Source organism: Lepus europaeus, chromosome 3 (genome assembly GCF_033115175.1).
Source record: "Lepus europaeus isolate LE1 chromosome 3, mLepTim1.pri, whole genome shotgun sequence".
NCBI classification, from domain to species: domain Eukaryota; kingdom Metazoa; phylum Chordata; class Mammalia; order Lagomorpha; family Leporidae; genus Lepus; species Lepus europaeus.
In genome coordinates this window covers 137,240,150-137,262,427 of record NC_084829.1, presented here as the reverse complement: position 1 = coordinate 137,262,427, position 22,278 = coordinate 137,240,150, and the positions used below count along the sequence as shown (strand labels likewise).

Sequence of the window (22,278 nt, the reverse complement as noted above, 5' to 3'; positions counted from 1 at the left end):
AATCCAGGTTCTCCACATGGGAGGGAGGAACTCAATTATTTGAGCCATCATTACTGTCTCCCACAGTCCACATTAGCAGGAAGCTGGAGTCAGGAGCTAGGAATAATTATTAAACCCACGTATTCCGACACGGGACAATGGTATCTTAACCACAAGAGTAAAGTCATGTCCCAGTTTGACTACTTGTAGTTTTTAGAATTAAAAAATTAATAAGAAAATCAACTAATGGAAAGGATTTCTATGATGTCCTATTTCCTAAGGAATCCAACTCAGAGCATTGATATAGTTTATGGCAAGTAAGGTACGATTACCCTACCTGTTCTTTGGATGTAGCATAACTAAATGAGAGACACCTGGAGACACACTGTCATTCCCTCTAGCTCCTGTCTTCTCTCCTCACTAAAATGACCAACTGTGCACAAGAGCTTCCATTTCTTGATCTTCCCTCAAGGCTCTATGCCAGAGGTGAGCAAACAGTCCCCATAAAGGGCCAGACAGTCTTTCTGGCTCTGAGGGCCAGTTTCAGATGTCACAACTACGCAACTCTGCCACTGGACTTGAAAGCAGCCACAGACACTATGTGAATAAAAAGTCATGGCTCTGATTCAACAAAACTTCATCTACAAACACTGTCATTGAGTCAGTCGCTGTGACATGAGGGCAGTAGTTTGCCAATTTTTGCTTCATCCCAAGTTTCTTCTGTTTAGTCTTCCTGGGTGCTCAGATTTCCTGCCAGCACTTCAATTACCAGTCATGAGCCAAGAGCACAATTTCAGGTCACAAGGCTAGACTGAGCTCCACAATGAACCTGCTTGCTGACATACCCACATATATGTCTTCAAAGTCAACAGTGTTCTAAAACAAAACTCAAGGGGCTGGCATTGTGGCATAGTGGGTGGAGTGGCCGCTTGCAGTGCCAGTATCTCATATGGGTGCTGGTTCGAGTCCTAGCTGCTCCAATTCCAATCCAGCTCCCTGCTAACATGCCTGGAAAAGCAGAGGAAGATGGCCCAAGTGCTTGGGCCCCTACACCTACGTGGGAGACTCAGAAGAAGCTCCTGGCTTCTGGCTCCTGGCTTCGGTCTGGCCCAGCCCTGGCTATTGCAGCCATTTGGGGAGTGAACCAGCAGGTGGAAGACCTCTCTCTCTCTCTAACTCTACCTTTCAAATAAATAAATATTTAAAAATACACACACACACTCAAGAGCTTCTCTTTCAAAAGTATTTCTTACCCTAGTTTCTTATCGCCATCCATGGATTTGTCCTTACCAGGAAGCTATGAGTTATTCTCCAACAGTTAGAATCCCCAAGAAGTAATCTGGGCCCCCAGCTAACTCTTGTCAAGAGGCTGGTAATGAATGAAACTTTTTTTTTTTTTTTTGACAGGCAGAGTTAGACAGTGAGAGAGAGACAGAGAGAAAGGTCTTCCTTCTGTTGGTTCACTCCCCAAATGGCCGCTACGGAAGCCAGGAGCCAGGAGCCAGGAGCCAGGAGCTTCCTCCTGGTCTCCCATGCGGGTGCAGGGCCCAAGCACTTTGGGCCATCCTCTACTGCCTTCTCGGGCCACAACAGAGAGCTGGACTGGAAGAGGGGCAACCAGGACAGAATCCAGCACCCCAACTGGGACTAGAACCCGGTGTGCCAGCACCACAGGCGGAGGATTAGCCAAATGAGCTACAGCACTGGCCCAATGAATGAAACAGTCTTAAGAGTACAAAAGAACAGTATGTCATATACTCTGGGTTCCACCCTGAATCTGAGGTATACAGCACCACCTAATGGGGAAAACAAGGCCACGCTTTTCTACAAATAATGCTTCTGGTAAGCATACAATTATTTACCTGAGGCTGAAGCAAAACAACCAGGGATGTGGGGAGACCAGATTGTGCTATAAATGACACTCTCGTGGCCTCTAAAGGTGCACAGAGACTTTCCAATAGTTGGGTCCCACTACAAACAAATGAACAGATCAGTTACTTAACAGAGGGAAATTCAAATTCATGCACATATATATACTATATATATAAATAGGTAATATACATACACAAGCAATACATATCATCAATTTTTAATATCTATTTTTATCTAAAGCAAGAGGTGCCAATTTTAAGGGGCCAAAATAATCAATACTGAGCTAATTATAGCCCAAAGAAATCAATTTTAAATTCTAATAACAATTTCAATACATGTCTTGAAAACAAAACTATCTGTGAAATTACAGAAATTATGTTTTGGAAAAGAAACAATTCAGAGTATTTGTTTTAAATACAGTAATGCTGACATACCACTTTGACAGACTGATCCCATGAGCCAGACACCACAAGCTGTTCACCTCTGGTTTGGCTCCAATCAACACTATACACCTAAAAACATTTTAATGCGTTTAGAAAGCAAAAGGGCATCAAGTTCAATATTACATTTTATCTCTTTATTGCAGTGATAGCCAGTTAGAACAAGCAATTTGCTTCATTAAAACATCAAAGTCATTTCAACATGCTGAGAAGTGGAAAGGTAACCTTGCCCATTCCTCCACATTTATTCCCCACAGACCAGACTCCACTCCACCTTAACAGAACTCTACAGAACACTCCCAAACCTTCCCCAAAACAAATTATACCTATTTTTAAACCTACCCACAAGTCACTTCAGCACCATGAAAAAATGTCAGAGAAGATTAGAGGTAGTCATCTAAAAAACCTTACTGGGTCAGTGTTTATCAGAAAGCATTATAAATTAAATTAATATTCCTATTTGGTCTTTCTTAGAAAAAGCTTATAGAAATCAGGGATCCTTTCAGATCTCTTGGTAAACAGCTTTAGTTATCCAATGCTGCTATTCTAATTTATGCTTCAGTATTCTCACTGAACCATTTCAAACGAACCATCTGAAAACTTAACAGAAATATTTTTCATTCCACCATTTTATACCTCTGATTATATACAGATCACAGAGTTTAAGTTCAAGAAAATATGCATGGCTGGCGCCGTGGCTCAATAGACTAATCCTCCGCCTTGCAGCGCCGGCACACCGGGTTCTAGTCCTGGTCGGGGTGCCGGATTCTGTCCTGGTTGCCCCTCTTCCAGGCCAGCTCTCTGCTGTGGCCCAGGAGTGCAGTGGAGGATGGCCCAAGTGCTTGGGCCCTGCACCCGCATGGGAGACCAGGAGAAGCACCTGGCTCCTGCCTTCAGATCAGCATGGTGCGCCGGCCACAGCGCGCCGGCTGTGGCGGCCATTGGAGGGTGAACCAACAGCAAAAAGGAAGACCTTTCTCTCTGTCTCTCTCTCACTGTCCACTCTGCCTGTCAAAAATAAAAATAAAATAAAATAAAATAAATAAAAAAAGAAAATATGCACAATTATACTTTAGAAAAAAGCCCAGACATGAACCTGAGTATATGTCATTAAATGTGACCAGTCAGCAGGTTAATGTGATCCTGAAAACTCTCACTCCCACATACCTGTGGAGAGAATGAATGAATGGGGGCGCTGCAGCTGCAGGCTGGGCTCCTTGCTCTCTGCTGCCCAATGCTATGCTGAGCAATGTTACGGCCTAAGGGGGTGAAAATCAGTAATACTGATCCTCCCTTTATTTCAAACTTTTCATGCTTTATCACTTCTATGCAATCCAGCACAGTAGAACTTAAGAAAAACACACTGTACAGTACTGGTTGCCAAGGGTTGGGGGGTGAGGAAAATGGGAATAAACTTTCAGCTGTAAGTTAAGCTCTAGAGATCCAATGTAAAGTATGGTAATTGCAGTTAATAGTAATGTATTATACACTTGAAATTTGCTCAGACAATAGATTTTATATGTTCTTGACACACACACAAAATAGTAACCATGTCAGATGATGGATATGCTAATAGGCTTAACGGGAGTAATCATTACTATATGTATACTTGTATATTAAAACCCTACTTTATATACCTTAAATATATATAATTTTTATTTGTGAATCATATCTCAATAAAGCTGGAGACCTTTTGAAAAAAATTAGATTTTATTAATCTTCCAAAAAAGAGGAAGGATAAAAGAAAATACAATATTGGTATTTGGCTCATCATGAATTTTTTGCATCCATTTTTATTTTTTAAAACACTGCATTAACAATTACCTTGATTATCAAGTTTTGGGGGGTTCCCTTAAACTGTATACTCTGTAAGTGCCTCACAACCCCCCCCCCCCCCCCCCGCCATGTGCTGGCCCTGTCGCTGCCCATATTCATGCAACAGAAGAGCAGCTGGGACATGAAAAGAACCATAGTCTCGCAACAGACAGCAGCTCATACCCAAAGAGCTGCTGTGGCCATATGTCAGCCACAGATGGAAAAGGATGCGTTCAGAAGCAATCACTGAAGATTTGCACAGCTGAAGGGTTTGAGTTTATGCTCTAAATTTACTTTATAAAGGGCCCTATAGTATATATATATATATATATAGTATATATATATGCACATATATAGTATGTACTATATATGTATACTATATTATATATAGTAAATTTCTCCCATAAAGTTAAATCTCTTCTATCAGGGCCATAGAGTATTTCAGACTTTACTGGACACATAAAAGCAGCCTAAGTCAATACTCAATGAATGGGCATGGCTGTGTCTCAATAAAACTTTATTTGCAAATCAAACAGCAAATCAGGGTAGGCCATGACCCACAAGTTGTAGTCTGCCAATCCCTGCTCTAGGCTGATGTAAGCAGTCAAAAAATAACAACAGGAGTAAGCATTTAGCCTCGTGGTCAGGATCCAGTTAGGATGCCCACATCTCACACCAGAACACCTGAGTTCAATGCCCAGCCCTAGCTCCTGCCTTGAGCTTCTGCTAATGCAGACCCTGGAAGACAGCGGTGATGGCTCACGTAGTCAGGTCTCTGCTACCCACATGGGAAACTCAGGCTGAATTCTCAGTTACCACTTTGACCTGGCCCAGCCCTGGCTATTGCAATATTTGAACCAGTAGAGGCACAGTGACTTTCTTTCTCTCTCTCTCCCCCAGTAAATAAGCAAATAATTTTAAGAAAAAAATACTAACAACAGTAGCAAAACTTTATTGAGCACCCTGTGTGCCAGAGGTTGCCACAGGCATTCTCCATGATGCTTCCAGGAAGCAGATGATGTAATCTGCTTGGCACAGGCCAAGGCCAGTAGAGGTTGAGCAACTTGCCCCAGTTCCCAAAGCTAGAAAGATGCAGAGTTGAAATCTGAACCCAGGGAAGCCTAACTTCAGAGCCAACTAGTAATTGCTGTGCTAGCCTATGTGTACAGCCTGCTGCTCGAGGGCCCTGTTGAACCAGAACTTCTTGATTACACGGGTGTGAGATCAAGGAAATGAAAGTCCTGCCCTTGCTGGAATCACGCTTCACTGGAGCTACCTTGGGCCCAGAATAATTCCATGTTTTCACAAATTAAACACCTCCAGGAGTATGAAGGCCCTGTCCACTTGTGAATTCCCACTTACCCCAGGGCCTGGCTGCATCACACCCTCCATGAAATAAGCCTCCTCTGACAAGCCCCACAATGAGTCACCTGCCCTCCCCTGGGCACATCAACAGCAGCTTGTACCTACTTCCAGTTCAGCATGTCCCACATCCCTAAAAGTAGCATTAAATAACTGCCATACTTGATTTTGCACATCTATGTCCATCACAATAAAACAGGTACTCCACGTAAGTTGGGTAAAATAATTTATCCATCCAATTCATCTTCAAGACCTGCATCACTGCTAAGTCAGCACGGACAGCTAACTAAAGACTAACAGCAACGGCTCTCATTCCACTGCCTCCGTGCACTTCTAGTATGATGCAGGAGTCCAAACCTTATGACTTCTCACTTTTTTAAAAACTGCAACAGCCTCCATCGGCTCAGAGAAAACCTAACCCTGGTAAGAACAAAAGATGGGAGGTAAGAAAACTATGCTAATGTAAGTGTTGCTGCCAGCTGTCTCATCTGTCGCGCATCAAGCATTTGATCTCCCAGGCCATACATGGTGCCAAGGTTACAAATAGAATTTTTTTTATTAAACTTTTATTTGATGAATATAAATTTCCAAAGTACAGCTTATGGGTTACAATGGCTTCCCCCTCCCAAAACTTCCCTGCCACCCACAACCCTCCCCTTTCCCGCTCCCTCTCCCCTTCCAATCACATCATGATTCATTTTCAATTCTCTTTATATACAGAAGATCAGTTTAGTATATATTAGGTAACGATTTCAACAGTTTGCCCCCATATAGCAACACAAAGTGAAAAAAAATACTGTTGGAGTACTAGTTATATAGAATTTTTTAAAAAGCCAACAAAGGCCACTTAATCAATATGTATTCTTTCTGATGTCCTAACATGTTAAACCTAGTAAAGAACAGGCCAGGAGATTGGGTCAAAAAAAAGCAAAAAAGGAACAATCGTAGATGTAAGTACAAAAGAATATGGAACGTAAGGCCCAGAAGAGAAGGATTCAAGCAGTGCCTTCCTTGAGAGTTTGCCGGCAGAGTGCAGAGGGGAAACCGTCACCAGAAACGTCCCTGTAGGCATCAGCAGGACACGGAGCACCCCAGGGGTTAGGGCTAGGAAGCACTGCGAGATAACATTAGTGTTCGGTGCTGGGAGCATAACAGAAGGGGAAGACTGGAGGAAGGAAGATAAGGCGTCATCTCACACACACTGAGTTTGAGGTGGCCACAGGACAGCCAACTGGAAATGTCTAGGACAGACAGGGTTTAGCCACTTACCTCAAGCTCTAAAAAAAGCTCACAGCCAAAGAGATATTTGGGAGATGACTGAAAAGCGATGACTGAATTCCATTATCCCAATATCAAGACAGTTTGTCCATTTATTCAACAAAAACTTATTAAGCATCTATTTTGTACAAGGCATGTGGAGTGTAGGAGTTGTGGCAAATTACAAAGTCAGGTAAGACTAGCCTGCACCAATCCTGTATTTTGGCACAACTTCCTATGTTTTGTTTTCAAAGCTTATAAGTGAGCATGCAATTTCAAATGGTGATTAAAAAAAAAAAGCTATTAAAAAAATCAAGCAGAGGAAGGAGACTGGGAAACAATGACAAGGGTAGGGGGCCAATTCTCCACTGAATGGTCAGGGCAGACCTCTCTGAGCAGAGACCTGAGCCCAGTAAAAGGTCGGACTCTGCAGAACTGAGAGGAAAGCTCAGGTGGAGGGAGCAAGGAGACCCCAAGTGGAGGAACAGCAAGGTCAATCAGTGAGCAGGGGTTGAGATCGCATGGATAGGGGCCACGGTAAGGAAGTGTCTGTGTGTGATTCCTTCGCAGAGGCTACGGCCACCCATCATCAGCCATGACTGAAGACTATAACATTCTTGTAACTGCTCTCCCCTTGCATTCTCACTTCCTCCAATCCATTAATCACACAGCACAGAAAATAATCTTTATTAACACAGGTTACTAACTATTGTCCCCTGTACCAAGTCTTCCTATGGTTCTTACTATGTGGCTCCTGCAACTTAAGCCCTGCACTCCTCAACTTTAAGTGAGATTCATCCATGCTGATTCTTACGACTGAAAGGTCAAAATCATGCAAAACTATGCATGATTTAGGGATGCATACATATGTAGTAAAAAGAAAAAGCAAAGCAAATATAAATAGAAAATCAGGACAGTGGTTACTCTCGGGAAGAAGGGAGGATGGAGAAAGGCAGGAAAGGAGAGACAGAATTATAAGGGGCAGCCAGGGGACTCCCCTAGTGTAAGCAATATTTTATTTCTGAAGCTGGATGAATATGCAAGAGCCCCATCTATCACTTTTACATCTTCCATATATTTTTGTATTTATGAAATACTTTAAGATTTTTAAAATGAACAATGGCTTCCCACTGATCTTAGCACAACAGCCACAGGCTGACTGCTCCAGTCAGCAGGCTCCATACTTCCCCGTCAAGTGCACTGATTTGCCTCTCATGCTCCTCTCCTGGCGTCTCCACCAAACTGCTCATTCTCATTCTCCCACCAGACTCAGGGGTGCCCTCCCTGCCCCTGCCCCTGCCTGGCCTTGCTCCTCCAGTCCAGACACTGTGCACTTATGGCACTTTCCACCTTACACCTCCTTAGGCACCACAGCCTCAGCCTCTCTCCAGAAGGGCAAGGCATGCCTGAGTTTTCCTCTGCCCAGGTAGGCCCCATGCACTTCCTTGTATACGGTAGAGTTACATGTTTTGGGGATGAATGAAGGGCCAGAGAAACAAATCTGAATGGGGAGTACGTCTTGTATCAGCCTACTCTGCTGTCTCTCCCCGATTCCCAATTTCACCCCTCCATTCCCAAACAGTGGGCATGGCAAATGGTCAAATTAAATAAAAAACGGAGCGCAGACACGCTGAGTCTGATTTTATGCTCTGAAAGCAGGGTCCTCTAAAGGCCCATCTTAGGAAATTACTCTTGGCAGTGGTAAAGAAAATTAATCGACAAAATGGGAAGGGGGAAAAAACACTGAACAGTATTTTGTGCTGCTTTATAAAATCTGAACCTCATCAAATCAGTTTCAGAGGACAAATTTTATTACTGAAACCAATTCCCAAAGAGCTCATTTTTAATCTACTGTCCAGTACTTCCCTTTTTAAGGTGGCCTATTTAATTAAAACTGTCAAATAAAAACTATGTCCAGAATTTTCATACTGATGTGTACCAACACAAAGGAAAGGGGCACTAACTTTTAATTACTAAGTAACCAGAAAGCACTATTTACTTCTCTCAATGTGTAACTTACATTAAAAATTTTTTTAAATGGAAATCTTAAAAATAGAATATTTTAATAACCCCTAGCTTTATCATGTTATTATTTATATTATTATAATTATGTCTTCCATAATTATCAACACTTTGCCCTTCTTGTTTCATCTGTCCCATTACTCTCTGATTAACAAACCTAAACACTTCAGCAGATAAGACCATTTGGGTGTTTTGTTTGTTTTGTTTTTCTTTTAATAGTTGAAAGGCAGATAGAAAGAGCAAGCAAAAGAGAGATCTTCCATCCAGTGGCTCACTCCTCAAATAGCCACAACAGTCTAGGTTGGGCCAGGCCAAAGCCAGGAGCCAGGAATTCCACTGACGTCTCCTAAGTGGGTGGCAGGGATCCAACCACCCACGCCATCACCTGCGGCGTCCTAGGCACAGCAGTTGCAGGAACCTGGATGGGAAGCAGAGGCAGCACTGGAATTCAGGCAGCGTGACCTGGGATGTGGGCATCCCACGGGGCAGCCAGGCCTGTGGCACCATGTCACTTGCCCTGGTTATTTATTTTGTTGCCATTGCCACTCCTAACAAGATAACAGCTCTTTAATATCATCTGATATTGAGTCCATACTCATGTTTCCCTGTCACAAACAAGTCTTTTAGACTTGGCTTATCTGAATCAGTATTCAAACAAGACCCACATTTTACACGCAGCTGTTAAATCTCTTAAGTATCTTCTACTCTAGAACCATCCCACTACCCATTTTGCTTTTTCTGTCTCCCCTCCCCCAAGACATTTATTTCTGAAGAAACCAAGTGGTTGGTGCTCTAGGATGTCCTACGTTCTGGATTTGGCTAATTGCTTCCTTGTGGTGGTATTTAACTTTTTCCTCTCCCCTTCCTATTTCCTTTAAATTGGGAGCTAGATCTGGAGGCTTAATCAGATTCACTTCAATATTTTTTAGCTTCCTATTGTATTAGGAGGCATATAATTTCTGGTTGGCCCACTTTTAGTGATCCTAGATTGTTCAGAGAATGTTTCAATCTTAAATTAATGATTTTAGCATCCGCAGATGACCCTGGCCTAGAGTCATTATTTCATTAGGGGCTACTAAATGGTGATTTTCTAATTCTGTTTTTCCTTCTGCATTGATTAGCTAGAATCCTGTTATAAAGAATGTTTCTTATCAACTTTTTTATTACTCCAAAACAAAACTCATAAAGAAAAGGCAGAATAAATGCCTTGTTCTTTACTTTTGTCAGTTTGCAGAATGAGCTAGCTCTCCTAACAATCTTCAGTGGTGATAATATTTTTCTAATCATCACGACCCCATGTAAGGAGTGAAAATATGCATGTTTGTGTATAAGTGTGTGTGTGTGTGTGTGTATAATGTTTCAATTCATGGCTATCATTCTTTCTGGTGTTCAAATTGTCCCATCTTTTGCCAATGAGAGCCCTTTCAAGTTGTCACATCTAAATTTTGAACATGTCTCCAGGGGCCCACTTTCTGATGCAATACAACGTCTTGGATTCCCTTGCCCAGAACTAGAATAAACAATTTCTCCAAAGGTTGCTGTTCCAGTTAGTGGGAAATTATTTAGAAGCCATGATCTGGGCACCAAAGATGTTCAATGCTACTAAGCTGTCATTACTTCGAAGTCTTTATAGTGCAAAGAACCAGAAAATACATACTATTTCTAAGACAGGAAAAATAAACCACAAGTTTATATGGCAACTTCCCATCCAATTTTAACATTGTTTCTGCTTCTTTAATGTCATCTCTTTTCTCTTTCATTAAAACTTTTGGGGGCCAGCGCCGGCATCCCATATGGGCACCGGTTCTTGTCCCCACTGCTCCTCTTCTAATCCAGCTCTCTGCTATGGCCTGGGAAAGCAGTGGAAGATGGCCCAAGTCCTTGGGCCCCTGCACTCTTGTGGGAGACCTGGAAGAAGCTCCTGGCTCCTGGCTTTGGATCAGTACAGCTCCAGCCATTGCGGCCATCTGAGGAGTGAACCAGCGGATGGAAGACCTCTCTCTCTGTCTCTACCTCTCTCTGTAACTCTTTCAAATAACAATAAAAAATTAAAAAAAAAAAACTTTTGGTTTCTAATGACATAAATATTGGTATGTTTTATTTTACAATATACATGAGATTTTAAAATAACAATACTGATTCTTCTGAATGCAGTTAAAATTCCTTTCCAATTTTTTAATCAGACATTTCCCATTAGGAATGTATTATCACAATGCTGTGTTTTTGAAGTCACTTGAAACAATTATTTTCATTCTTGGTTAAGTATATGACTGAAAACCAAATTAATTTGCTTGTTCTCAATATTTAGCATTATTTTTCCTTTCAGATTTAAACTGTAATTTTTAATTATATAAAATATTTCAGTGGTTCCAAGGTCAAAATTATGAGTTATACTTGGAGGCGGCTTATTTCCATCCTTATCTTCTCTCTTCTGTTTTCCTCCCCACTCCCTTTAATGATAACAATTTTTATTAGTTCTAAATTCTCTTTCCATTGCTTTTTCTAAACTTTTTGTATAAAATATAATATACATGTATATATTTATAAATATTTATTAAAAAGACAGAGTGATACGGACTGTTGGTTCACTTCCCCAGGTGGCTGCAACGGCCAGCTTTGGGCCAGGTTGAAGCCGGGATTCAGAATGCCACACAGGTCTCCTGTGTGGGTGACAGGGGCTTAACTACATGACTACTTCCAGGAGCATTAGAAGGACGCTGGATTGGACACAGAGTAGCCAGGACTCAAACTGCCACATGAAATGCTGGTATCACAAGCAGCTGTTTAACCTTCTGTATCACAAGACCAGTCCCACGATATGTATATTTATAATAAATAAAATATATTTAAACAAACATGCTTATATCCCTTAAATGTTAATTTTACAAATATATTTTTTTTTTGACAGGCAAAGTGGACAGTGAGAGAGTGAGAGAGAGACAGAGAGAAAGGTCTTCCTTTTTGCTGTTGGTTCACCCCCCAATGGCTGCTGCGGCCGGCGTGCTGCAGCCAGCACACCACACTGATCCGAAGCCAGGAGCCAGGTGCTTCTTCCTGGTCTCCCATGGGGTACAGGGCCCAAGCACTTGGGCCATCCTCCACTGCACTCCCGGGCCACAGCAGAGAGCTGGCCTGGAAGAGGAGCGACCGGGACAGAATCCGGCGCCCCAACCAGGACTAGAACCCGGTGTGCCGGCACCGCAGGCGGAGGATTAGCCTATTGAGCTGCGGCGCCAATAATTCTACATATATTTAAATAGCTCTGTCGATCAATCCACTTCAAATCAGCTTGCAGCAAAAGAAATTTCTAGTACCACCTGATTAAGTAAGATTACATAATTCTCCTATACGTATTTGCTAATAGATTCTAAAACAGAAGCTATAGAGCTTGATTCCTATCTACAATTCACTCACTAACTTAGAGACAGGCAGATACCCACACTGGGCACATGAAAGTGACCACAAACACAGTAGCAGTAGTCATGCTAGAAAGCCCTCCACCTGAACATACTTTATTACAGTTTCCCCATTTATTGAAAACTATCATTTTCTCTTCTTTAGAAAACTGCAGAAAGCTTAAAGGTTATACAAGCAAGCTGCAAATAATGACTTTGCAAGGTAAAATGAAATAACTCCCCTTACTAAAGACTTTTTTTAAGATTTTATTTATTTGAAAGAGTTAGAGAGAGGTAGAGACAGAGAGATATTCCATACACTGGTTCACTCCCCAGACGGCCACAATAGCCAGGGCTGGGCCAGGCCAGAGCCAGGAGCTTCACCTGGACCGCCCACATGGTTGGCAGGGGTCCAAGCACTTGGGCTAGCCTTCACTGCTTTTCCCAGGCCTAACGACCAATTATCTAATAGTACCTCCTACTGATGGTAAAACCCCAAAAGGAAGAATTGAATCAACTGAGACAAACTAGAAACTATTTTTCTCTAGTCACATTTTTAGGGGGTAAGGTTTTTTATTTATTTATTTATTTTTGACTGTGTGCTTAAAGAGCAGGGGTTTCTTTTGGCTCATGGTTACAGAGGTTCAGAGCCCAAAGAGCCTGACAGGCTTTGCCAAAGGCCCCCTGGCTGCATCACACCATGGGAAAGGCCCCAATGTGTGTCTAGATCCATGCAGTCTCCTCCCACCTCCTCATTAAGCCATCAGGATCCATCCTGGGAGCTCCACCCTAATGACCCAATCTATTCTAAACGAATCCACTCACTTCCTAAAAGCCCAGCCTCTAAACACTAGAGCTGTTGAATGAAGTTTGGAAAGTTCTTCCTTATTTAATTAAGATTTATTTATTTGTATATTCATTCATTCAAAAGGCAGAGCAACAGAAATAGAGGGAGAAACAAAAAGAGCCAGAAAGCTTCCATCCACTGGTAAACTCCGCAAGTAGCCCCAAGATGTTGGGTGGTGAGGGACCAAGTGTTCGAGCCATATCTGCTGCTTTTCCAGGTGCATCAGCAGCGAGCTATATCGGAAGCAAAACAGGAGACACTAGAACCACTCGAGCTGGCATGTATGGGATGCCACGCTGCACGTAGACTTAACCCGCTGAGCCACAGCATGGGCCCCAAGTTTGGAAAGTTTTAAAAGTGCTATTTAAAGTTGTGATAAAATCCTACAGCAGAAACTCACTCCAAATGAAAAGCTTAGCTTTACTAAGCATGTACAATGAAATACATTAAGTCAAACCATGGGGGCCAACGCTGGGGTGTAGCAGGTAAAAGCCACCATCTGCAGTGCCGGCATCCCATGTCGGTGCCAGTTCAAGTCCCAGCTGCTCCACTTCCAGTCCAGCTCTCTGATGTGGCCTGGGAAGACAGTGGAAGATGGCCCAAGTCCTTAGGCCCCTGCACCTCCATGGAAGACCTGGAAGAAGCTCCTGGCTTCTAGTTTTGGATCGGCGCAGCTCTGGCCACAGGGGAGTGAACCAGCAGATGGAAGACCTCTCTCGCTCTCTCTCTCTGCCTCTCCTTCTCTCTGTGTAACTGAGACTTTCAAATAATAAATCTTTAAAAAAAAAAAAAAGTCAAACTGTTCCTGCCAATTGTTCCAGTTGTGTCCAACAGAAAAGGAAAAAAGGAAAGAAAATATCCTTTAATCAACAATCCATTTCTAAAGGGAACACATTGGTATTAAATACATAACTATCATTCTGCATTATTACTTTTTATTGGTAACCATCATTATATTCTCAGCATCTATCATTACCAAAGGGTAAATAATTTATCCATTTTTGAAGTAAACAAGATTTAACCAAAGGACACATCTTTATTATGATATGTATAACTAAATACCTTCTTTCCATGAGATACTAATAGTTTCACACTTAACTCAAAGATAAGTTTTTATAAGTAATGCTCAAAAACTTTAACAGATCCAATATCTCATTTTAAAAATTTAGCAAAGTGGGGGCCAGTGCTGTGGCATAGCAGGTAAAGCCGCCGCCTACAGTGCCAGCATCCCATATGGGCGCCAGTTCGAGTCTCGGCTGCTCCACTTCCTATCCAGCTCTCTGCTATGGCCTGGGAAAGCAGAAGATGGTCCAAGTCCGTAAGTCCCTGTACCCATGTGGGAAACCTAGAAGAAGCTCCTGGCTCCTGGCTTCGCACTGGCACAGCTCCGGCTGTTGCGGCCAATTGGGGAGTAAACCAGCAGATGTTAGACACCCCACCAAACCTCTCCTTCTTTCTCTGTAACTGTCTTTCAAGTAAATAAATAAATCTTTAAAAAAATTTCAGCAAAGTGGGGCCAGCATTGTGGTGCAGTGAGTTGAGCCATCACTTGCAATGCCACATCCCATATCCAACAGCTGGTTCAAATCCCAGCTGTTCCACTTTGAGTCCAGCTCCCTTCTAAGGCAACTGGGAAAGCAGTGGATGATGGTCCAAGTTCTTGGATTCCCCACACCCATGTAGGAGACCCAGATGGAGTTCAGCCTGGCCCAACCCTGGCCATTGAGGCCACTTGGGGAGTGAGCCAGTGGATGGAAGATCTCTCTCTTTCTCTCTGTCTTCTACAACCCCTGTTACTCCGCATTTCAAATAAATAAATGAATAAAAAATTTTTTAAAAATTTCATCCAATTGGTCTTTTTTCAACTGATAAGAACAGATACTACACTTGATCTTAGTCAAAAGGCTGAGAAATCATATGCCTTTTTTGACAGTAAAATTTTAACTCTTTTTGAACTATAATGCCCAAACTGGAAATAAGGAAATTGAAATAAATACTAAGTTGATTCTATGTCATCTGTAAAGTCACTTCACTCACTTATAATAGCACAGTGATGTATGTCATGAGGGAGAAAACAACATTTTCAGCTTACTCTTAGTGTCCTTGCTAAACTTCTAAAATTTTTTCTATTATTCTTTTCCTATTATATATTCAGCATAGGCTAAGCCCAAAGCATTTTATGAGGCTCAAAAGACATACTGGCCTCTCTAGACACCAGCTCAATACAAGTAGAGAAGAATCCGACTCCAGCTTTGATGCTAAGTTTAGAAGCTACTGCACAGACAATGTCCATGTTTTTCTGTCTTTTCACTTCACTAAGACCTTCGTTCCTCAAAGCCTAAAATACAGCAAAAGCTTGTAGTTCTCTTTATGCTTCTCTGATCATCTGAAAAATGATAATTAGCCATTTCTGACACAGTAATCAAGTGGTCAAAAAAGTAACTGGAGAATTTCTAACTTGTTTTCATTTCTCTGACCCTATATAGCCATCCAGATGATGGCACTTGGTTACAACAAACCCAACTGACTGAGGCAGGAATTAGACTGAGAAGTGGGGGTACTGCAATAACAGATACCTAAAAAGATTATTTCAGCTAATCATTTCACATACCCATGCAGACTATGTAAAATAATAAAATCTGATGACCAAAGCCACTTTTAGTTTGGTTTTCTATTACACTAACAAACACAGCATCCTAACTGATACAAATGCTTGTCAAAACTAGTCATTTGAAAAGAAAATGGAACCTAGAATAATAGTCTATAAAACACAAACACAGGAAAACAAAGTGTGCTTTCGTTGAAAAACCCCGTTGAGTTTTATAGTAGAATGTTGTGAATCTTGTTTAATGGAGATCAAGTAACAAAGATCTAAGTGTTTTATTGGTGGATTCAGAGTGACCCAAAACCAGGACATGGCTGAAGACAATGCACAGCCTTTGTGGATAAGATTAGAAGTTCAGGATTACGGTGGCAAAGTCTAACTTTGAGCCCTGCTCATCACAGATCTGGAATAAATTAGTGTACTACATTGAAAGGAACATGGAAAACCGGGAAAGTAGCAAGGGAGGGTTACCAGGAGGGCAAAAGGTGTAGAGGCCATGAAATGTGAGAACAATCTGAAGTAACAAATGCACACTCGGGAAGAAGGAAGACCAAGGGGCATAATGACTGGTTTCAAGGGTTGCGTGGAAAAGAGGGACTAGATTTATTCTCATCACTTCAGAGAAAGACATCAGAAGGGATAGTTGGTTGCTACAAGGAAGTACATTTGGGCTTAACAGAAGCAATTTTTTTAAACAATTAGAGGAATCTAAAGATCAAAGAAGTTATCTCCTAAGACAGTGAAATTTGCTGCCTACCCATCCGTCAAGGACATTCTAGGACAATATTTCTCAGGGAAGAGTACACACATCACCAGCAGTGCGGGAGATGGCTTTGCTACTTAATGTATTTTTTCATTACACTATACTGAGTTTACATTAAAAAACAAGTAAATGCACAGACTAAACTAGCCATCAAAACCTATTCATTTAGGGTAAATGGAGTAAAAATTTTAAATCTTAAATTAATCTAAAAGGAAAACATTAAAACAATGTATGTCATGTAATATAATTGCATCTATTATATTATGATCTGTTAGTTACCACGTTAGAAGTTACACAGATAAGCAATAAAAGGCATAAGATTTAAGGGGGGGGGGACTTTTGAGATATAAATATCAAAAGAAGAAGAAAGATAAACAGTTCATCTAAGTGGGATTTGAAGTTGGAAAAAATTCTGAAAGTACCACAAAAATGTCTGAATTTTGAAGATGCTACTACCTGGTGATTCTTGCATTAAACATCCAAAAACCACAGTTCTTCCTTTACCAAAGTAGTCTGAGTGCTCAGCGATTCTCTGAAACCATGGTAATTTACAACCACACCAGTTCATGAGAGGAACTACAATGTTAGAGAAATTAAACTTCTTCCTTATTTTCAGTGAGAATCTTAGAAGTATTAACATTTAATAGCAATAGCTATACAATTATGGCTGAAATTCTCATTTTAACAAATTTTTATCACAACAGACTAATAATATTGTTATACCTAATAAGTGTTTATTAATAGGGGACAGGCACTGGGGTGGACAACAAATTTCAAAGTCAATCTGCAAGTTTTCATTGGAAGGGTCTGTGGCTACCTTGAAGAACACTTTTAAGCATTTAATCAAAAACATCAAAAAAAAAGTCTTGGCCGTGATGTTCAATCAAAATGTATGTATTTCAGTATGCCTGAAACTATTTTCTAGGCTACACACAGGAGAAAAACACATGAACCAGATGTAAACTTTCTTCAGTAAACCCTGCCTCTTCTTTACTATTTGATGCTCCCGCTGCAATACATTCTGGAAAGCCTTGAGAATCCTACTGAAGCCCTGCAGACAATCTCGGGTCTATGAAGCCTCCAATGCCTCCACATGAAGGCACTGCAAGGCTGGCTGATTCCCCCAGCAGACAGCAAGCACTGGGCCTCTCTGGAGGCGAGCATTTCCACTGTCTAATGAGAAGCCTGACCTTTTCTCTTCTTTCCCAACTCCTTAAGGCCAAGAGATACTTTATGTTTGGATAATCAAATTCTAAGTGACATCTAATATATACAAGAAACGCTCAACTTTGAACTTGTCCCCTGAAGACATTTCCCCATGCAGCCATCCCCAAGTTGATTTCAAGTGAAGTCTAGGAAGGAAAACCAGTCTGCCCCAGGGACGTCCCTCCTACCTCCTGGCTGTGCTCTCGGTAGACCTGCAGGGGCCCGGCGGCTTTGGCGGTATCCCAGAGCTGCAGCGAGCCGTCGCCACTGCAGGTGACAAGGACATGTTCATTGTTCTCGCTCCAGGTCACGTCAAACAAACCGTCGTTCCAGTCAAAGCTACACCAGAAAGATTCAAAACAAAAACAAAAACCGACACAGGCAACTGATCAGAAAAGATGATTAATCATAATTTCATAATCTTGGGTTTGTTTTGTTTTCCTTAGTTTATCATGCATTTTGTTTAAAGATGTATTTTATTTATTTGAAAGAGTTACAGAGAGAGGTAGAGCTAGAGAGTCCCCAGATGGCAGCAACGGACAGAGCTGCACTGATCCAAAGCCAGGAGCCAGGAACTTCTTCCAGGTCTCCCATGTGGGTGCAGGGGCGCACTTGGGCCATCCTCTACTGCTTTCCCAGGCCATTAGCTGAGAGCTGTATTGGAAGAGAAGCAGCCAGGACTAGAACCGGCGCCCATATGGGATGCCGGCGCTTCAGGCCAGGGCATTAACCCCCTGCGCCACAGCACTGGCCCCTATCATGCATTTTTAATACACATTAGCCCATATAATGTTTACAAGTAGAGCGTAAGGGGTACAAGTTCAGAAAGGTAAAAGGACTAACCCAGATCAGACAGGAAAGCACAGAGCTGGACTACAACAGGTCTCCCAGGCATGAAGACAGAACTCCACATGAGGCCATGCTGCCCTAGTTGGGTGCTCATGGTCTTTTGTGACGCACAGGATGGGCCAGCCAGCACTTCAAAACGCTAATTTAGACCAGTAACTTCAACTTTCCCAGTAAGCCTTTCACCTGACTATATAATGCTTGCCACATAAATCTCTATCTACCCTGAACAGCTATGACCAGCTACGAGTAGGGAGTTATTTTGTGCCAGAATCTCCTTTCTCTTCTCTACCTCTGACTGGCCCTGCCGAAAGTGTTAATGAGCTCGGCAGTCACCCAGGAAAGACAGGCATGGGAAGAAATGAAGTGAGGTCCTGGGCAATCTACAAAGCGAGCCATTCACTCCTACGCAACGAAAGCCACGTTCCAGCAGGAAGACAGTAAGGGTAAGCAATGTTACAGGATACACACACTGCTTCCTTTGTTTTCTTTTTAAATGTTATGACTTACAAATGGACACTATGACATAAGCTTTAGCAGAAAAGTGGCACAATCGTCACTTCATGAAGAAATGAGTTCTACACTCCAGAAATACTGAAGTTCTTTAATACTGCCGATTAAAACATCGATCCAAAAGACTCAAAACTGGGCAGGCAATTGGCCTAGTGGTCAAGACACCACGTCCCACTTGGGAGTGCCTGGGTTGAGTGCCTGCCTCTGGCTCCTGACTCCAGCTTCCGGGTTGTGGTGTTGGCCCACGTCGTTGTGTCCTAGCCACTGCAGTGGGAGACCTGGATTGAGTGTCCCTGCTCTGGGCTTTGCCTTCTGCTTCAGGCTGTCCAGGACATTTGGGGAGTGAACCAGTGGATGGCAGCTTGCTCTCGCTTTCTCTCTGCCTCTCAAATAAATAATTTCTAAAATGATTCAAAACCTAACACTATTAAAGATTTCACAACAACAGGGATTTTGTATGTTTATTCATGAGAGCCACTTTACCTTCGAAAAACCCTAAGCCCAGATTCATCCTGATCCAAAACAAGTAAGGTTCCACAGCCTCAAAAGAAAAAAAAAAAAAAAAAATCAAGATTATGCCATTGAACCTGCCAGAGGGACATCTAAGGTCAAGGAGGTATCCACTCCGGAGTACCTGATTTTACTACCATAGCGTGCTTCAATCATCACATTCATCACCCTCTCACCTATGACCTGAATCCAGTCCCAGCCCAGAGGGGAGAGACACTTCAGTGCTTGCTCTGGGATGCACCTGCCAACCTCTGTCACCTGCATTCACAGATGAGAAACCTCTGACTAAGTGACCCTGCCCACCACCTGTGCTCTTCTACTAAATCACCCTGTCTCACCAACAAATCTAAAATACATCGAACACCAGATTTCACAGGAAAATCCATTGTGCTTGGTGATGAAGTGCTGAAAACAGTATCGATACCAGCTAACTAGCAAGGATGAATTATTTTCCTAAAGGACCAATATATTTGAAATGTTATATATTTATCTTTATAGAAACCAGGGGCGAAATACTCTTCTACCGAGGACAGTAAATGTTAACAGCAACTCCTTCCAAGGAGTTTTTGCGAAAGATGCAATGGAGCATCACAGGCTCACAAGTGCTCAGCGTGGCTGGTGGACATGCATTTGTTAAGTCTGATCATTACAGACTCACCAGTATTGAACCTAACTAGTGGGCGGGTTTTGTAAACCGGAAGTGCAAGCACCAATCACAAGCGGGTATTTCTCTCCCTGTAAGTTGTAGTAATGACTTTTTTTCCCCTGCTGTGGGGCTAACAAAAAGGACCATCGATCGTTGACATTATGCATTGACAATGCATGTGGCTTCAGAGCGTAAACCACAGCTAGGCTATGAATTTTACTTTGACAGTACACTCATGGATGGACACTCAACTGTCCACCTACAGTCCACGAACTCAGACAACGAGCTCGCGCCTCTAAGTGCTTGCAAACGTCTCGGTTCCCAGCGAAACAACCAAAAGCAGCACAGACTTGAACGTTTCGTGCATGCACTCTCGGAGGCTCAGGGCTCGGATGCAAACGGTGAGAGACGTGAGCCCGGTCAGCAAGCACTGGGGTCCCCCTGCACACCGTCTCAAAAAACCAAGGAACCGGCTACTGGTCTACCGCCACGCTGCCAGGGAAGGCGTTCACCGATTCCCTGCGGACCAACTCACTTCCCAGGCTCAGCAAAGCGGGCTAGCGATGCGGGCCGGGGCCTCTGTCGCCCCCTAGCGTCGGCACACGGGCACTGTCCACTCTCGCAGCGCAGTTCCGCGAGCGGGAGGCGCCGCCGCGCTCCAGGCCCCCACCCTGCCCGGCCTCACCCGCGATGCCGTAGTGCTGCGCGGTGGCGCAGGCCAGGCGACCCGGCAGGTACGGGGAGAACTCGGCCGCGTAGCCGTGACGGCCCGGCACCCGCAGCGTCCGCGCCGCTCCGCCGCGCGCCCCGCTCATCCCGCCAAGCTGCTTTCGGCCCCGCCGCCGCGGCCCCGGAAGCACTTCCCAGTCGGAGGCAGACGGGGGCGACTCTCCCAGAGAAGTTAGGGAGGCCCGGGAAGAGCAGGCGGAAGTGAGAACGCCGGCGCCCTGAACTTGGGATTCCGATTGGTCCGCGGGGAAAGGGCGATGATGCCGAGGGAGACCATTTTTCTTTTGGGCAAAGCCCAACTTTTGCACTGGCTGGTAATATCTAAATGTGAGGGAAAGTAGGTGAGGTTGGTCTCAGCCTGTTCTGGGTTTTATAAGTTCGTTGAGATTTTAAAAGACTGGCAGGAAATTTTCCTGCCGATCACAAAATCTGAGAAAAACTACAGCAAACCCTGAAAATGTTGCAGCGAGTCCAAAAGGCAATTTACTGTGTGCCGGGTTGCCCAGGGTTACTTGAAGCAATGTTAAGTCAGGCGTTGGAGAAGCCAAGGGAAAAAGACACCATCATAAGCAACTGACTTTCGAAAGATTGTCAACAAATCCGAGTATATTGTATGGGAATAGGTGCTCAGATGCCAGCTCTCATTAAGGAAAACCAGGACTTGCTAATTCATACTCTGAAACCTTTGCCAAGCACATGCTACGTGCAGATAGACCATATAATTTGTCTGCCAGACCAGACACTTTTGAGAGTGAAAGAGGTGTAGTTAATAATTAAGCAGGGTGAACAAGCACAAGATCACCTTAATTATACACCACACACAGCACTAGGCTTTGGGATTCAAAAGGCTAAGATAGGATCTCTAGCCCCCAGAGATTAGTCTCCTAAAGAGAAGATATGTAAGCTGTTAATGTGGCATCCAAATACTGTAGGGACCATGAGAAATACATGCCAGGTATTGCACAAAGGAAATCGCCTGTGCTGGAGGTGGAGGGATGGTGTGGAGAGCTTCAGAAAGGAGGCAGCCTTTGTGGTGAGTGCACACAGACGAGTGGGTTTTCATGAAACAGAAAAGACAGAGGTCATTGCAGGACCCAAGGTCCCTGAGCAAGCTAGGAGCCCTGAACCAGTGTGCTCCAGGGGTTGGGGGTGGCGGCTGCTGGGACTCAACCTGGACACATGGAAGGGGTTTAATGAAGAAATATTGAGTGGAGAGACTACAGTGTTTGACAAGGCACTTGAAAAAGTTTATGGAAAATTAAATTATGGATAACATTTTTCATAAAAAATTTGAAATCTATGCATAGTTTTTCATCAGAGACATTTTCTATAAACTTTCTGAGGATCTCCTGCTCTAAGAGTAGATCATGAGTCTTGTAGGCCATGCCAAAGGGATTGGACTTCTACTGTAAATAGTGGAAAACTGAGTTGTGTGATGGAAGACACTAAATGCATAAATATTCATGTTAAA

At 43.0% G+C, this 22,278-nt stretch overlaps 1 protein-coding gene and 1 non-coding gene across 2 annotated transcripts in view; both read right to left on the bottom strand.

Moving 5' to 3' along the window:
- The window catches only part of PEX7 (peroxisomal biogenesis factor 7), an 80,911-nt gene extending 59,971 nt beyond the window's left edge, over window positions 1–20,940 (bottom strand). The window contains exons 1-5 of the mRNA XM_062186821.1: window positions 20,764–20,940; window positions 19,406–19,463; window positions 17,752–17,902; window positions 2,286–2,363; window positions 1,842–1,950 (exon numbers count right to left, since the gene is read on the bottom strand). Of these exons, the coding sequence (XP_062042805.1) occupies window positions 1,842–1,950; window positions 2,286–2,363; window positions 17,752–17,902; window positions 19,406–19,463; window positions 20,764–20,893 (526 nt within the window). The 5' untranslated portion in view covers window positions 20,894–20,940. The remainder of the gene's footprint in view (window positions 1–1,841; window positions 1,951–2,285; window positions 2,364–17,751; window positions 17,903–19,405; window positions 19,464–20,763) is intronic.
- Window positions 14,711–14,906, bottom strand: LOC133757294 (U2 spliceosomal RNA). Its single transcript, XR_009865653.1, has one exon. It is a non-coding gene; the product is annotated as a U2 spliceosomal RNA (small nuclear RNA).
- Window positions 20,941–22,278: the final 1,338 nt, after the last annotated feature.